Raw genomic sequence first — 17,922 nt, 5'->3', positions numbered from 1 at the left:
CTCGCTCCCAGTTATCAGCCTCTTTTTGTGGGAACCCAAACCTGGATGCAGTATTCTAGACATGGTCTAATGAATACTGACTAGAAAGTGATCATCATTTTCCTCAGCCTCTTGGCTGTGCTCCTGCTCAGACAGCCCATGATGCTTCTGGCCTTCTTTGCTGGCAGGCAACGCTGCTGGCTCATGTCTTGCCTCCTGTCCCCCAGGACCCTCGGGTCCTTTTCCACAGAGCTGTTCCCCAGGCACTCAGGCCCCAGCCTGTATCACTGTGGGGTGTTGGTTTATCCGAGGTACAACATCTGGCATGTGTCCTTGTTGAATTCCGTGAGGTTCCTGACAGCCCATTCCTCCTGCCTGTCTAGGTGCCTCTGAATGGCAGCCCTCGAGCATATGACTGGTCCCCCCCTCCCCCACTTTGGGGTCATCCACAAGTATGATGAGTTTTGCCTGTTCCATGTCACTAATACAGATGATAAACAGGACAAGTTCCTGGAGAGACCCTGTAGTGCTCCACTTCTCCCTGACCTCCAGGAAGAGTGCTACCCATTCACCATTGCCCTCTGAGCCTGACCATCCAATAAGCTTTTTACCCATCCGGTTGTTTACTCTTCTAGACTGTAGCATGCTAACATGCATGCAAGAATATTGAGGGAGACAGTGTCAGACACCTTGCTAAAGTCTGGGTAAAAGATATTGACTCTTCTCCATGCACAATTACAGTCTTTTATTCATAGCAGGCAATCAGGTTGGCGAGGCACAATCTACCCTGGGCAAATCCATGCTAAGTGTTCCCAGGCACCTTCTTCTGCTTCGTGTGCCCAGAACTGTGATCCAAGAGGACTCACTCCTCACCAATGTGAGGCTGCACTGCCTGCAGCTCCCCAGGTTGTCCTTGTGGCCTTTTTGGAAGATGGATAACAATTTGGAAGATGGTAACAATTGCTTTTCTGCAGTCATTGGGACTTTGCCCCATCTCCACAACGTGTCAAAGATGGTAGCGAGTGGCCTTGCAGTGACAGCAGTCAGCTCTCACAGCATCCTCACATGCAGCCCATCCAACCCCACTGACTGGTGCAGTCTGAGTTCTCACAAGGAATCCCTCACTAACCTCATCCACCATTGGCTGTTTTTCTCATCTGGAGTCCTGACTCAAGGCACAACAGCCCAGGAGACCTTGCTTGTGGAAACGGAAGCTAACCATGGGTTGAGGTCCTCACACCTATCTGCATCTGCTGCTAGAGGATTCCCTGTCCCATTTAGCCACATTTCCCTTTTTATTCTTTGATTCTTACTGGAGCAGTAGCAGCTCATCTTCATGCCCTTGACATCTCCTGCAAGTGTCAATCCTAGGGGAGATTTTTCTTCCCTAACACCATGCCTGTGGCGCTGGACAATATTTCTAAATTCCTCCTTTGCCTCTCCCTTCTTCCCCATGCTGCATGCTGCCCTAGTACCCTGGAGCTCAGGTGCAAGGTCCCTGCTTAGCCAAGTTGGTCCTCTGAGGTGTCTGCTAGTTTCAGCGAGTATCGGGATGGCCCATCCTTGTGCTTGGCAGGTCTGTCCTTAAAGGCCTGCTGGTTTTGCTGATCTCCTGGGCCCTTGAGAGCTGCCTCCCATGGCATCCCCCACCAGTCCCCTGAACAGCCCAGGAAGTCTGCTCCTCTGAAGTCCAGGGTCTGTACTCTGCTACTGTCCTTCCTCAGTCTCCTCAGGATCTGGGACTCCACATTTTCATGGTCACGGTAGGCCAGGCTGACACTGACTATCCCACCCCTGATCAGTTTCTCCCAAACCCTTGTCCATCCCCTGGATCCCATGTGGGAAGAGTCCCACACACCCGAGCTGCCCCTTCACATAAAGGGCATCCCCCCTGCTCATCTTCCCTGACAGTCTCTCCTGAAGAGATTTTACCCTATAAGCATTGCCCTCCAGTCCTGTGAGGGATCCCACCACATCTCAGTCATTCCTACGATGTTTCAGACCTCTGACAGCTTGTGCATCTCCTGTGTGTACCCCAGGCTGCAGGCATTTGCATGTATTTGGGCTGCAGAGCCTCAGCTGTGGCACAGAGTGCAGACTGGTCATGGTGACACCTGTTACCAAGAGCCAAAGACGGTGTGTGTGCAATGGCCCCATTTCAGACCAGAGCCATGCTGGCACAGATAGCAGGTGGCAGTGGAATGGTGAAAGGAGGTTCCCACTAAGAGAGCAAACCCTGCAGTGCCCAAGGCAGAGAAAAACAGAGCTGGGCTGTGCTGAAATGGCAGGAGAGGGGTTTGCTGCCTGAGCTGATTCACAGCACCATGGGGCCTGTGACAGAAGTGAATCTATGTCCAGGCCGGACAAGGTACCACTGAAGAAGTCCCTGGGCCAGGGCAGCCTCTGATCCAGGCACCCTGTGGACATCATCAGGCCAGTCCCTGTTCATGTCATCTGGGGGTGGTTCATGAGGTTCAAGAGGTTCATGAGGAGGAGAGCAAGAAGGGTTTGAGAGTGCAGAGACTAGAGCAGAGACCTTGGTGTGATGTGCCTCTCCCATTTATGCAGCACGCTTGGATGCAGACAGGATGGATTTGGCCTCAAGGCAGTGGTGGGATAAGATGGGAAGAGGCTCTTCCAGAGTGGGACTTCTCCACCTTTCACACATGAACATCCTCTGATGAGACAAAATGCAGTGCTGGAATGGGTGTCTCTCCGCTGTTTAGAGAGGGACCATCGGTGATTATTTTAGCATGGGGTTATTCTGCCCCCTGTACACACCTTGCCATTTCTCTTTGCACATCATCAGCATGTTTCTGTTTGACAAATCCCTGAGAAATTCTGCCCTTCAGAGCTGCCTCCCTTTGTCTCCCTTCTTGGGCCTCTGTAGGTGTCCTGCCTAGTTAAGAGATAGGAATAGGGGCTTCCAGAATGGGACGTTTCCACCTTTCATAGATAGCCATCCTCTGATGAAAGAAATTGCAATGTTGGAATCAGTCTCTCTCTACTCTTTAGGAAAGGACAATAGCTGATTATTTTGGTCTACTTCAGTGAGCATTTCCCAGGAGGAGGGAGCACAAGGGACAGAGAAATTTGTGCCTTCAGCTGGGCCCCTGCTCCTGAGTGGGGCCAGGCTCCTGGGATGGAGGGAGCTCATGGCAACCTGGCAGCACTGCCCAGACACAGCTGTGTGCAGGAGCAGCTCCTCTGCCAAGAGCAGCAGGGCTGCGGGCACTGCCTGCTGCTGCTGACATGAGATGAGAGAAGGCAGAGAGAAGTGCAAGGCAGTGTGGAGTGGGAGGACAGAGGAGAGCTCATTGTGGGAGAAATCTTCACAGCCCTTGACACGGTAAGTCTCTGGCTGCAGGGCAATGCTACTGAGGTTCCTGGCAAGGTCTTCTGAACCCAGCAGAAACTATGGCTGATAGCATTTTTGTTGTTCTCTCTCCCGGATTATCCAGGGCATAGCAGGAGGAGGAGATGCTTCAAGCAGGATTCCCTGCCACACTGTCACAGGGACAGGGCATCCTGCTGCCCTCTTCCAGAGATACTGCAGTGGTGTGCTGCTGGGGTGGGCACCCTGGTCTGTTTAGGGCAGTGATTCAGAGCAGCATCCCTGTGCCCCAGAGTGCTGTGTGCCTGGGGCAGTGACTCTGCCGCCTGCAAGGGTCCACACTCAACCTGCCTGGGGAGCTCCCCACGGCACTGTGGGGAGAAGCTCTGCGTGAGGCGATTGACCCCCAGCCAGGCAGGTTCCTTCTCCCATCAAGAGGGTGCTGCATGGGTCAGGGCTGCTCACAGCTCTAGCTCATGCACAGGACATGTCCAAGGGGGTCTGTTCAAGAGGAAGAGAGGGCTACTTCCAAGGGAAGGAGCTTTCCTTCTGGTCTCTGTGCTTTCTGTTTTCTCCCTAATTTTGGCAGAGTTTTCTGTTTTGGCAAGGAACTGGGACTCACAAACCTCCCCTCTCAGAGATCAGGAGGTCTGGGAGAAAGCTCAGCAAACCCCTTCAACCCCACCTCCACCTACAGACAGCTTCAGCATCAGCATCAGCATCAGCTGTGTGGTCTCCCTGGGGTTTCTGGTACCTGCTCCTTACGACCTGCAGGCACAGAGGTGCCTCTGGACAGTGCACTGTCCCGGGAGGTTTCTGTCGGGCAGATCTGAGCACACAAAAGGTGTGATGCAGTCTGTGAGCACTGCCTGGGAAAAGGTGTTGGGACAGAGAAAGGTGCCAGCAGGGACTGTTCCAGGCAGCAGAGACAGGCAAGGAAGGAGAGGGAACTGCTAACAGAAGCATCGTGGGAGGATGGATTTGGGCAAGTCATGGTCAGTCCCTGCAATGCAAACACACTGCACTGAGCAAGCCCCCCACGTCTCTCTGCTCCCACCCAGCAGAGCCTCTGCCCTGACAGCCATGAAGTCCAGGCCATGAGCTGCCTCCTGTACAGCCAGACCTCCAGCAGAGGAGAGGGGCATCTCTCCTGCCACGGGCCCATTTAGTGCTGCCCGACAAAGGGGCTGAGAGTGACTGCCTTGCAGCGTCACCATCTGCCAGGTGGCATGCCCAGCAGGGTAAGGTGAAGGCTTTCCTGGGTGTCCCTGTGTCTCTCTCCTTGCCTCCCTTGGTAGCAGGATCATGGTGTTGCTCCTTGTTTCTTCTATCCATGCTGCTCCTGTTGTTCTCCCTGGCTCTCCGGGGTGGATGGGTTTTCAGCTGCAGTTCAGACACCACCGCTGCAAGCGCATGGAAGTGAGGGGTCTGCAGCCCCCTTCTAAGCTGTGCAGCCCCAAGAAATGCAGTCTGTTGTGTTTGGAAATGAGCTGATCCTCCCTTAAGGAGAAACCATCTTCAGTCCTGATGGGCCTTTGACTGTTTCCCCAGGGTGTCCTGCCAGGCTGAGAGCTCCAGAAAGGCACTGCTGTCTCATAGCATATCTGTAATAGCTGAGAGACAAATGAAGAAGGTGCAGAGATGCTGAGAGTATGGAGATGGTGGTGGGAGGCTGTATATGGGCATCTGAAGAGAGCCCTGTGTGTCCTTGGCTAGAAGGGGAGTGTGGAGACCTCCCTCTGGTGCCTGGAGAAAGGGTGAGAAGGTTGGAGATCTGCACTTTGAAACTGGACTCCTCTGCTCTCAGCAGTGGCTGGTTTCCTTTCAGGGCAACATATGAGTGCGATCGTCCACCAGCTCAATGAGGTGTGAGCACAGGACAGCTGGGAACAAGACTAACAGACAGACTATCTGTCCTCATGCTGCAACAAGGGACAGTGAATCCGTTTTTCTCAGGACTCACAGTAGAAATGCCAAGGATTTCTACCTTTGAGGAACACTGCCCAGGGGTGACAATACCATCTAAAATAAAATATAAAATCCCAGCAACTCTCTTCCTCAAACATCATTCTTTAGAATGGGGGGAGAAGACGGTGAAAAGCCCTTCTACACGATGAGTAGTTTTCACCTGACAGAAACTGTGAGTGTCAGAGCTCGTCACCCCCATTCCCCTGTGCGCACTGCTGTACAGCAGGACTGACTCCTCTGGAGCTCATGGGCAGAGGCCCCTGCTCCTCACAGCAGCACACTCAGCCAGTGCAAAGTGGAGCTCAAGCAAGGGAGCTGCACAAAGATCCTCTCAGTAAAGAGAGAGGCAATGTGGGGGGTTGTATGGGAACTGCAACAACTGGGGGCTTTTTTGCTTGAAGATTCTCTCCTAACTGCTCCATGTCTTTTCTCCTTTGCACAGTCCCCCATGCCTGGAGATAGCAAAATCTCCAACAGCAGCTCCCTCAATGAGTTCCTTCTCCTGGCGTTTGCAGACACACGGGAGCTGCAGCTCCTGCACTTCTCACTCTTCCTGGGCATCTACCTGGCTGCCCTCCTGGGCAACGGCCTCATCATCACAGCCGTAGCCTGCGACCACCACCTCCACACCCCCATGTACTTCTTCCTCCTCAGCCTCTCCCTCCTCGACCTTGGCTCTATCTCCACCACTGTCCCCAAATCCATGGCCAATTCCCTGTGGGACACCAGGGCCATTTCCTACTCAGGATGTGCTGCCCAGGTCTTCCTCGTTTTCTTCTTCTTTGGAGGAGAGTATTCTCTCCTTACAGTCATGGCCTATGACCGCTACATTGCCATCTGCAGACCCCTGCACTATGGGACCCTCATGGACAGCAGAGCCTGTGTCAAAATGGCAGCAGCTGCCTGGGGCAGTGGTTTCCTCTACGCTCTCCTGCACACGGCTAACACCTTTTCAATACCACTCTGCCAAGGCAACACAGTGGACCAGTTCTTCTGTGAGGTTCCCCAGATCCTCAAGCTCTCCTGCTCAGACTCCTACCTCAGGGAGGTTGGGCTTCTTGTGGTTAGTGGCTGTTTAGGCTTTGGGTGTTTCATTTTCATTGTGGTGTCCTACGTGCAGATCTTCACTGCTGTGCTGAGGATCCCCTCTGAGCAGGGCCGGCACAAAGCCTTTTCCATGTGCCTCCCGCACCTGGCTGTGGTCTCCCTGTTTGTCAGCACTGTCATGATTGCCTACCTGAAGCCTCCCTCCCTCTCCTCGCCAGCTGTGGATCTGGTGGTGACTGTTTTGTACTCAGTGGTACCTCCAACTCTGAACCCCCTCATCTACAGCATGAGGAACAAGGAGCTGAAGGACGTCCTGAGGAAAGTGATTTCATGGACATTTTTCAGCAGTGGTAGCATTGCCATTGCTCTCCACAAATGACTCCCACGGTATCCAATACCAGGACTGAGCATTGTTTGTTCACTATTGTTACTATGATTAGTAGTATTTGTTATCATGTTGCTGTGAAAATGCTTGGATTCATTTGACCTTTACTGAGACTGCTCTGTCTCCCCTGGTGCCCACATGATATTGTGTCCAACACTGGGTCAGAGCTGACTCCCTCACAGTATCTGTGAAATCAAGTAGGTTCTTTCTCGTGCAGAGCTTGAAGGCTGGGCTTCCTCCAAAGCTGCTGTCAAGAATAGGCCCAAGGAAATCATGATCAAAGGGGCTGATGCTGATGGGGTTCTCCATGGGTTCAGGAGCAAAAAGCTCATGATCATGTAATGATCTCTTAGAGACCACGGCTGGATTTAGGACTCCCCCATCAGTGTCCAGTGACAGTGGAGGGGATGAATGGTCACAGATTCACATACCCAGAGCTGTGCCACATGTTAAAGCACAGTGTCTGATGCCTGTCCTTCTGGAGGGGAAGATGGAGGTGCCAGGAGAGCTCAGAAGCTCTCCTGGGACAGCATGTTCTATGGGTGGGCAGTGAGAGGAGCCTCACAAAGTGAGAGGTCCACCAAGGTGGAGTCAAAGATAAAGTGCCAGCACAAGGTTTCCACAGGCAAAGGAGAGGCAGTGGGGACCCAGCTGGCACGGGGAAGGGAGCCTGGAGAGCATTTCATGTCACTCTCTGTGAAATACCATGGGTAGGATCTAGAAGCACACCTGGACACAACCAGCACCCTTGGAAATGCTCCATAGTCCTTGCAAGCACCTGCCACATCTGCAGTCCCCCTGCAGGGATTAGAGGCTGTGATCCTCATTTGGTTGGGTCTGCTCCCACCCTGACCAGCACGGCCAGTGCAGAGTCACCTCATGGCCCTGTGGCCTCACAGCCTGCTCATTCTGCAGAGCAGTGCCAGCAGCTTGGGGCCCTGCAGAGCAGGGGAGGGGGTGTGGGAATGGCCAGCAAGATCAGAGGAGTGACTGGGAGAAATGAGAAGGAAGTGGAACTGGGCTTGAAAGTGTCTTGGAGAGAAAAATGCTGACGTACATTAAAAAATAAACTTTCAGAGTGTGAGTACACTAAAGCGAGCTTACGGTGTAGAGCCGAAGTCCTCACTGTCCTGACCCTCCACATCACCTGGGCAGTGCCTGAAGAAGGATTAATGGTCCCCACCCTCCCAGCTCAGAGTGCCATTGTCCCTCCTGATGGGTGGCACCAAAAAAAAAAAAGTCTGGAATCCTTTGTGGGAGCCTGCATTGAAGGAAGCAGGACCCAGAAGCCATTTCAGTTTGCTGCTGTCCCTCAGGCCCTGTCCCCATCACATGACCTTGAGACAATCTCCCTCACCCTGCATGCTGGTCCTCACCCCAAAAGTCACATCCAGAAAGGGGTCCATGCCCAGCTGGAGGACTGTGCGTCCAGCTGTGACCCCCTGGGAGGACAAGTCCTCTCCTGGATCCTCTGCGGGGCTGGCAGGGAGCATGCAGAGGAGATCCCGAGGCCGTCTACTCGGCCTGTAGACCATCCTTCTCCCATGGGAGACCTCAAGCAGGGTGCTTCAGGGCAAAGATCCAGCCCAGCTGCTTGTTGCATGAACAGGGAGGAGAAGCTGTCCCAGGAAACTCCTCACACACCCAGCCCCTGGTACCAGCCATCTCCAGCACTGGCCATTCCCCATGGTCCTGGTGAGGGCTGATCTTTGAATGTGAGCAGCTCCGTCTGCCTGCTGGGCTCAGCACCTGGGTGGGGGGAATGACCACCCCGCTTGGCCTCTCTCCCTGGGCCCAGACCCCAGCAGACCCCAGAGCATGGCCTTCTGCTAACCCTGGGAGACAGGATCAGGGCTGGGCAGGGGCTGGGGACTGGTGGGAGGCTGCTGGGCAGGAGGGCCTTGGGGGAGGGGGCACTGAGGGCTGTCATGGGAACCATGCTGGGGGGACATTTCCCCACCCTGAACGCACCCTGTCCTGTGCGGTGCCTGCTCAGTGGGGCCATGGGGTCACACGGAGGGCAGCAGGGCTGGGCCAGCACAGGGACAGGAGGGAGACAGGAGCCACGACACTCCAGAAGCTCCCGACAGTCCTGGAGGGGAACCACTGCTGCTAGCAGAGTCGGGGATTTCTCGAGGGCTGCAGCCAGCGGCACAGGCTGCCAGGACTCCCAGACCCAGCACAGGTGGCTGGAGCCCAGTAACGCAGCTCACGGTGCCCTCCGTCCTGCGTCACTGTCCTCTCTCAGGCGCACTGCTGGGTGTGTCACTCCCTGCACAGGCAGGGAGAGGAGCTGCTGGAGGTCTGCTGTTCTCACCCCTGCTGATCTCAGCTCTGCCCTGGTGTCAGCCCACAGGCTCTGCCCTGGGTCACGTCATGTCTCCATACACTCTCCTCTGAGACCATGTAGGGACCTGCAGCACATAGCTCTGCTTGGAGCTGGCCACCACAGCCCACCTGCACAGGGCCTGGAGATCCCAGCAAGGCTGTGCTTGGAGGTGAGGCTGCGATTGTCCTTGGTCAAAGCAGATGGGATGGTCTGGCTGGGGGCCAAGGGGAGGAAAGGAGAAGAGACAGCAAGGAGAAGATGCAGTAAGGAGAATTTCAGATGAGATTAAGGAAAAAAAATAAAGAAATAACCAAGTAGTTGAGCAGCACTGGAGCAAGGGCCCAGGGATTTTTTAGAAACTCACCAGAGGAAAGCTCTCACCAACCTGATCTAACTGTAAAGTTAGCCCAGCTCAGAGCAGATGGTGGTCCTGGGGATCTCCAGCAGTCCCTCCCAACCCAAATCATCCAGGAGGAAGGGGCTGAAAGGAGGAATCCTGGGCAGGGGACACTGCTGTGGGGTTGAGGCCTTGCTGGCATTTGTACTGCCTGGTCAACTCTGTCCTCAGAGTCACACAGGGAGTGAGTTCACCCTCAAAAGGAGTCTCTACTCCATGGGCAACAGGCCTCAAACCAGTGCAGAAGACTGCAGAAAAGTTCTCAGGAACATGTCAGGCATTCAGCCCCTTCGACTGGTGAGGTGTCCCCAGAGCGGTGCTTTGCATCCTGGGTCTTGAGGGCTGAGAAATCTTTAGAGCCAGGGCAGATGGGAGTCCCATCTCCTGGGCTCACAGGTTACAGGGCATCAGCAGGGCTGTACTGGCTGCAGGGAGGGAATCACTGCCTGGGGCAAGAGCAGATCCCCCTCTGCCCTCCCCTCTCTCTTCACATCCCGGAACAGAGATTGTGTTTCCTGTGTTGGCCCTCCCTGCCAGGCTGTATTCCCAGCTGGAGGGAACACAGTCTTCACACTGGGGAAATGCAGCAGAGCCCGGTCTCATCTAGAGGAGTGGGGTCCCACCACACCTGCTGGGTGGCCAGGGCTGCAGGCTGCAGACCCCACGCTGTTCCCAGCAGACCTCCTGCCTGGGGCTGGAGGGTGCCCAGCAGCAAGGCAGGCATGCCTGGGGGTCTGGTGCCATGGGGGTGGTGGCCTTTGGACCAGCCTCTGTCTGTAAGGGCCTCAGGAGCTTCTCTGCCTCCATGTTAGTGGCAAAGTTAGTGTCCCAGCTTCTTCCCTCTGGAGAGCTCAGGATTTAATTCTCTGGAGAAAGGGAAAAAGGAAACCCTTTTGTCCAGGAGACTTCTACCACCCCATCAACCCTCTACTGTCTTCTCCTGCCATATCACCCCAGAAGTCCTTTGGCAGGAGCATCTTTTGGTTTCTGACCCTCTCTCTGACCCTGCTGTGAGCAGTAGGTTGCACTACAGGCCTCCTGTGGCCTCTTCAACCTGAATTATCCTAAAAGCCTGTGACCTCAGGCCCCATTGCAAGCACAGAGCTAATGTTTCTGGGACAGGAGTCACTTGTGCTTTATGTGACCATCTAAAAGAAGGCAGGTGAACATCTCCTCCTCCCCTTTGACTGTAAGGGCAGCCTGGGAGGCACTGCCTCAGGCATATCTACATCACCCCGGAAATTCTTTGTGTCTACCTTTAACCACATAAAAATCCATTGCCTGGATCCTCTCAGTGGTGAGGGGAGAAATGCAGGCTCTTCTGCCTCTAAGTAGATGGTGCCATCCTGCCCTTTCTTTCTTTCTTGCCTGAAGCTGAGCCTGGATGGGGAAGTGAATGTGGAGGTTGTCTGTCACTGCAGTGACCGTGAGATGGTGGAGAGGTAGGAGGAATAGCAGGATCACCGCCCTGGACTGCAGCAGAGGATCAAGATGATCCTTGTCAGGATGCCATGAGTGACTGGCCTGGAGGGCAGAGGAGCCATGGAGCCCTCTTGGAGCTTCAGGAACAATGTCCTCAAAGCACAGGAGCACAGGAAAGTCTGCAGGAAAGTCCTTCAGGGCCTGACCTGAGGCTGGCATGGATGAATAGGGACTTTGTGATTTAGGCCTTCAAAAGGTAGAAGGAAGTGCACAGAGGTTTGGAGGGGGAATGGGCTGCCCAGGAAGAAGACACAGACATTGCGTAACATGGAGTTAGGCAAGCCAAAGCTCAGCTGGAGCTGGAGCTGGAGCTGGAGCTGGAAGTGGGAAGGGATGGGGAGGGCAACCAGAAGGGCTTCTGTAAGGATGCTGGCAGCACAAGGAAGGCAGCGAGCAAGGAAAATGTGGTCTCCCTGCTCAGTGGGGCAGGGGACCTAGTGACAAAGACAGGGGAAAGGCTGAGGTGCTCATTGCCTCTTTTACTTTGTCTTTTACTGGTATTGCCTCCCCAGCCCCCGAGTCGTTTGGCAGCATCTGTGTTAGGAAAGCCTCACCCATGGCAGAGGAAGACGCAGCTGGGGAGCACTTTTGCCCAGTGGCACACACAAGTCCATGGGACCGGATGGGAAGCACCCCAGGGTGCAGGGAGAGGTGGCTGGAGTCACTGCAAGGCTGAGGTTGACCATTTTTTAAATGTCAGGGTAATCAGGGAGGTTCCTGATGACTAGGAAAAGGCAGACATCACACCCATTTTCCAAAAGGGCAAGAGGGAGGGTCTGGGGAATGACAGGCTGGTTATCTTCATCTCTGACTCTGGCAAGGTGATGGAGCAAATCCTCCTGGAAACCATCTCCAAGCACATGAAGGACAAGGGCTGGAAGAGGCAGCATGGGTTGACCAAGGGGAAATGGAAACCGTGCCTGTCCAACCTGATTGCCTTCTACCATCAGATGAATGGCTTTGTGCACAAGGGGAAAGCAGAGGATTTTGTGAACCTTCACTTTAGCAAGGCCTTTGTCACAGTCCCCCATAGTCTTCTTACAAGCAAATGGTTGAGACCTGCCCTGCACCAATGGGAAGGTGGAAGATTGGCTGGACCATCAGGCTGAAATGCTGTGCTCAGTGTTGTGCCATTCGACAACACAGACCACAAGAAGAATGGTGCAAGAAAGCCTTTATTGAAAACACAATGGCTGGTTATATAGCCATCAGGCTCAGCCACTCCTCCAGGTATCTCCTTGGCATTGTGGCATCCTGTGATAGGTGAAAGGCATCTTCTGGTGCCCAGCAGGCGGGCAGGACAGTCCAGCAGGACAGGCCCACCGCAGCTGCTGACACGTAGGCAGGAAGGCACACCGTGACTGCTGACACAGGCAGGAAGGCACATGATCACTGGCAACTTCATACTTACCAGATCATTACTTTCTGCCTTAAAGATTCTCTGCTGTCCCACACAGCATCACTCAGTCTTGGTCCCCAACATATCCCCTCTTTTTATTTATTAAACTTAAAGCTTGTCAGGTAGGGGAGACAGATAACAAGGGCTAGAGAGCTTACCAAGATTACCAATTCACACGTCAGCGCCTTCTTAACTTATGCCCCAAGCCTAACGTCCAATCCTATCCCTTAAAAGGCTTCCACTCTAATTCTATCTACAACTTATCGGTGCAATTATATTCTAACTACAACTTATCAGTACAATTCTTGCCCTGTAGGATATGAGAAATGCTTATTAACTGCACTCTGGTCCGTATATCAGTTTAAGAAATTAAGAACATATGAGGCCTTCCAGAGTTGCTCTTGTGGGGATGTGCCAGGACTATTCCCCCTTTTTTGTTTCTCAAGCATTTCTTTCAGGGTGAGATGGGTACGTTCCACTATTGCCTGGCCAGTTGGGGAATGGGGAATTCCAGTCACGTGAGTGACTCCCCAAGCTTGAAGAAATGCCCGTGTTCGTTGTGCCATATATGCGGGACCATTGTCAGTCTTAACTTGAGTAGGAACCCCCATTACGGCGAAACAGGCAAGCCAGTGACGACAAACATCACGGCTCTTCTCCCCAACATGGGCAGTAGCGATAACGTAATGGGAAAAAGTGTCTACAGAGACGTGAACATATTTCAGCCTTCCAAATGAGGGGTAATGGGTAACGTCTGTTTGCCAAATACTACAAGGTTGCAGGCCTCGAGGGTTGATTCCTGAATAGGGTGGTAACGGGGATACATCTTGACAATCAGGGCAACTTCGAATAATATTCTGAGCCTGGTCCCTAGTAATATGATAAGTTTTCTGCAATGCTTTAGCATTTTGATGGAAAAAGTCATGAGATAGTTTAGCCTGTTGATAAATATTAGGTGTCAACACAGCTGCTGTAAAATGATCAGCAACACAATTGCTTTCGGCAGTCGGTCTGGGTAGATTGGTATGAGAGCAAATATGTAAGACAAAATAGTCATGCTCTCTTTGCTCCAACAAAAACAACAGTTGCTTCAAAAGAAGAAACAACTGTTCGTTCATCAGAGTTTTTAAAAAGGATCATTCCAGACGCTGAATGATGCCTGTAACTTAAAGAGAATCAGCAACAACATTCAGAGGCTGTGCCTTGAATAGTGTAAAGGCTCGAACAGCAGCTGCTAACTCAACTATCTGCGTAGAACCCTTAAGATGCATAATGTCAGACTCCCATTCCCCTTTATCATTCTTCCATGTAACCACTGCCTTCCCAGACAGCCCTGACCCATCAATAAAGGCAGTTAAAGCCTGAGGGAGAAGTACATGAGAAAGATGAGTCTTGAGCTGTAAAGGCAGGGTTTGGAGCGAATGAAGCAACTTGTGCTAGGGAATGGAAAAGCTAAGCTCCCCTCCAAAACCCGCAAGAGCAGCTTGGAGAGAGAGACTCTGCTGGAAGCAAAAATTGAAGTCCTGCCTGGCCAGTGGGATAGAGATACTAGCCGGATCTTGCGCCAAAAGGCTTTGCAGGCGATGGCGCCCTTTCTGAATAAGCAGCGCCATCATCTCTATCCCAGTGGTCACAGTCTTCGAGAAAGCGTGTGCTAGAAACACCCACTCCAAAATTCTTAAGGGATCATTGTCACCTGAAACCCATTGGCATAAGAGAGCATAGGGTTGAAAGACATTATAAATCAGAATCAGGTGAACAGGAAACATTGGAGAGATGCGATGAATCTGTCGATTTTGAATAGCTGTAGACACCCATTGTAGGGCGTGCAGTGCCTCAGGAGTTAATGCTCGGGATGCATGAGCTGGAGCTGAGAGCAGCCCTGACCCATGCAGCACCCTCTCAATGGGAGGAGAATGAACCTGCCCTGCCAGGAGTCACTCCTCCAACCCAGAGCTTCTCCCCGCAGTGCCGTGGGGAGCTCCCCAGGCAGGCTGAGTGCTGACCCTCACAGGCGGCAGAGTCACTGTCCTGGGCACACAGCACCCTGGGGTACAGGGCCACTGCTCTCAATTACAGCCCTGGGCAGATGTGTACACACCCAGGCTTCACTCCCTTGCACCAGTCCTGGAAGGAAGTAGCCATGAGGGCCTGTCCCTGTGACAGTGTGGTAGGGAATCCCTGCTCTAAAGTATCTCCTCCTTCTCTGCAAAGGAGAAGCCAGGAAAACAATCTTTAAAATGATGGGATGCGATGGGTTCAGAACACCCCTCCAGGAACCTCAGCAGTCTTGCTCTACAGCCAGAGACTTACTGTGTCAGGGGCTGTGAAGATTTCCCCCACAAGCAGATCTCCTCTCTCCTCCCACTCCACACTGCCTTCCACTTCTCGCTGCCTTCTCTCATCTCATGTCAGCAGCAGCAGGCAGTGCCCGCAGCCCTGCTGCTCTTGGCAGAGGAGCTGCTCCTGCACACAGCTGTGTCTGGGCAGTGCTGCCAGGTTGCCATGAGCTCCCTCCATCCCAGGAGCCTGGCCCCACTCAGGAGCAGAGGCCCAGCTGATGGCCTGACTTTCTCTGTCCCTTGTGCTCCCTCCTCCTGGGAAATGTTCCCTGAAGTAGACTAAAACAATCACTTATTATCCTTCTCTGTAGATTGGAGCGAGACTGATTCCAACATTGCAATTTCTTTCATCAGAGGATGGCTATCTATGAAAGGTGAAGACGTCCCATTCTGGAAGCCCCTATTCCCACCTCTTCACTAGGCAGGACACCTAGGCAGGGACAAGAAGGGAGTTCATCGACACAAGCTTCAGTTGTTGATTTATGAGAGTCAGTCTGGGCATCTCAAGATGGTTTAGAAGGCCCTGGGCTGCAGTGGGATTCAGATCCTTCCCATGAACTCCACAAACACACAGGAGGTGGGATTCCCTTTGCCAAAACTGAAGTGAGCACAACATAGAGGTCTGCAAGCAAGCTCCTTGTCTAAGCTCCCGTTATAATCACTGGAGATGGAGGGTGGGAGTCACTTGCTCACACACAAACACCTGGTGACATTTGAAGAGACGGAGGTGGTCCAAAGCATGTGCCAGTGTCTGCTTGCTCTGATGGAGTGACTGTGAGACCTGCATCCTCCTAGAGCATCAGGTGGGGGCCAGGTGGGGAATTTCCTTGGCCATCTGAAATGACACTAGATGCAGTCTACTACTATTAAAGCTCCACTCACTATGAAGCTGAGACATATGAAGATCCCAACATTACAAACAGCTAATGTAATTCAGGGCAGACACTTGATTTAATGACAGAGAAATAGGCTATAGGCAGGGCCATGTCCCATGCTTGGGGTGTCCAGCACAACCACACGTCTCTAGCACATACAGCACGGGCCCTAAAGGAAAGCCATGCCCCTTTGGAGTGGTTGCAAGGCAAATGCCCCAGGACATCTTGGGTTTCTTACCCGTGCCCAAACAAATGAATCTCTAACATTGCCATTAGGCAAAGTCTGTACTGTCTGCATCCCTGTGTGCTGCATAAAAGGGAGGCACATCATACCAAGATCTCCGCTCTAGTCTCTGCACTCTCAACCCCTCTGGCTCTCCTCCCCCTGAACGTCTCCTCACCCTGCCAGACGATTTGAACAGGGACCAGGCAAATGATGATCTCAGGGTGGATGGACCAGAGACTGCCCAGGTCCAGGGACTTCTTTACTGGCACCTTGTCCTGCCTGCAGATTGGTTCAAGAAGTCTGTCAGAGGCCAAACAGTGCTGCAGAGTCAGCTCAGGCAGCAAACGCCTCTCCTGCCATTCCTGCACAGCCCAGCTCTGTTTCTCCCTGGCCTTGGGCACTGCAGGGTTTGCTCTCTTAGTGGGAACCTCCTTTCACCATTACATTGCCACCTGCTATCCATGCCAGCATGTCACCACTTCCAATCAAAGCTTTTGAATACCTGAGGTCCTTGGTAACAAGTTTTCCTGTGACAAATCTTCAGTCGGCACCACAGCTGAGATGCTGAAGCCAACACATATGCAAAGACATGCAGCCTGGGGTGCAGCCAGGAGCAACTGGAGATGCACAAGCTGTCCCAGGAGTGCCACATGGTTGGAATACCTGAGATGTGGTGGGATCACTTGCATGACTGGAGCCCTTCAATGGCAGGGTGCAAGTTCTTCAGGAGAGACCACCAGGGAAGATCAGGAGGGGGTTCCCTACGTGTGAAGGGGCATCTTGGATGTATGGAGCTCTTCCATGGGATGGACTAAGGGAGGCAGCTCTGAAGGGCAGCAGAGCTCAGGAAAGCCAGCAGGTAATTAAGGACAGCACCCGTCAAGCACGAGAATGCTCCATACAAACAGTTTGTAAAATTAATAGACATCTCTGGACCCCAGCGTGTCTAAACAGACAACTCCCATTTGAGCTCCAGGGCAATAAGGCAGCCTACAGAAAGGGGAAGAAGGCAGAAGCTGCAAAGGAGGAATTTAGAAATATTGTCCAGCAAAGTAGGGATGGTGTTAAGGAAGCCAAAGGTCCCCTGGGACAGAGACACTTGCAGGGAATATGAAGGACAGGAAGAAGAGCTGCTACTGCTTCAGTGACAGTAAAAGAATCAACAAGGAGATGTGGGCTCACTGCTGAAAGGGGCAGGGATCCTAGCAAAAGCAGATGTAAATAGGTCTGGGGAAGTCAAGTCCTTCCTGGCTTCAGCCTTCACCAACAAGGTCTCCTGAGCTGTTCTGCCTTGAGTCAGGAGTCCTGAGGAGAAAACCAGCCCACAGTGCCTAATGAGTGCCACTCAACCCATAGACGTCTATGGGACTGGATGGCTGGCATCCGTGGACACTGAGAGAGCTGGCTGCTATGACAGTAAGGCTGTTCTCTATCATCTTTGAAAGGTTGTGGAGATCAGGGGAGGTCCCAATGAGCAGAAAAAGCAATATGCTGTGCCCATCTTCAAAAAAGGCCACAAGGACAAACCAGGGAGCTGCAGGCCATTCAGCCTCACATTGGGGAGGCGTGTGTCGTGGAGCGCATCCTCTCCGATTACATTTCTGAGCACATGAAGAACGTGCCTGGGAACAGTCAGAATGGATTTCCTGAAGGTAAATCCTTCCTGACCCATCTAATCACCTTCTGTGATAAAAGACCTGCACTTGTGGAGGAGGAGAGAGGAGTGGATGTGCAGTAGAAATCCAGAGGGGCAAAAAGCTGTTTGGATGATCGAGCTCAAAGGGTTTTCATGAAGGGGTCATGCTTTACTGGGAAGCCAGGTATGCAGGGGTTATGCAGCTGTATACCCCACATCCTGTCCTGTTTGAAAGGCTCATCAGCAGGGCAGAACAACACGTTCATCAGGACAGGCAGAGACCTGACTGGCAGAGGAGTGACTCTGAGGAGAAGGGCCTGGACATTACAAGCCATGAGCCAGTGATGCGTGCTCACCACAAATGAGGCCAGCTGCATACAGGACTGCATTAGGAAGAGCATGGCCACCCAGGCAAGGGCACTTCTTATCCCCCTCGACTCAGCACTGGTGTGGTCACGTCTGGAACAGTGTGTCCCAGAGTGGGCTGCCCAGTGCTGGAGGAATGGGGAGCAACTGGAGAGGA

At 52.9% G+C, this 17,922-nt stretch overlaps 1 protein-coding gene across 1 annotated transcript; it reads left to right on the top strand.

Annotated features, from left to right (window-relative positions):
- Positions 1-5,912: 5,912 nt before the first annotated feature.
- LOC135326941 (olfactory receptor 14A16-like) lies at positions 5,913-17,501 on the top strand (the record flags this gene model as incomplete). The annotated part of the gene is made up of 3 exons (XM_064504583.1): positions 5,913-6,650; positions 10,814-10,881; positions 17,276-17,501. Coding segments are annotated over 3 exons (1,032 nt in total), but the record flags the coding sequence as incomplete, so codon positions are not given.
- Positions 17,502-17,922: the final 421 nt, after the last annotated feature.

The sequence above is a fragment of the Dromaius novaehollandiae genome, unplaced genomic scaffold (assembly GCF_036370855.1).
Source record: "Dromaius novaehollandiae isolate bDroNov1 unplaced genomic scaffold, bDroNov1.hap1 HAP1_SCAFFOLD_41, whole genome shotgun sequence".
NCBI lineage: Eukaryota > Metazoa > Chordata > Aves > Casuariiformes > Dromaiidae > Dromaius > Dromaius novaehollandiae.
This window is presented reverse-complemented; position numbering and strand designations above follow the sequence as displayed.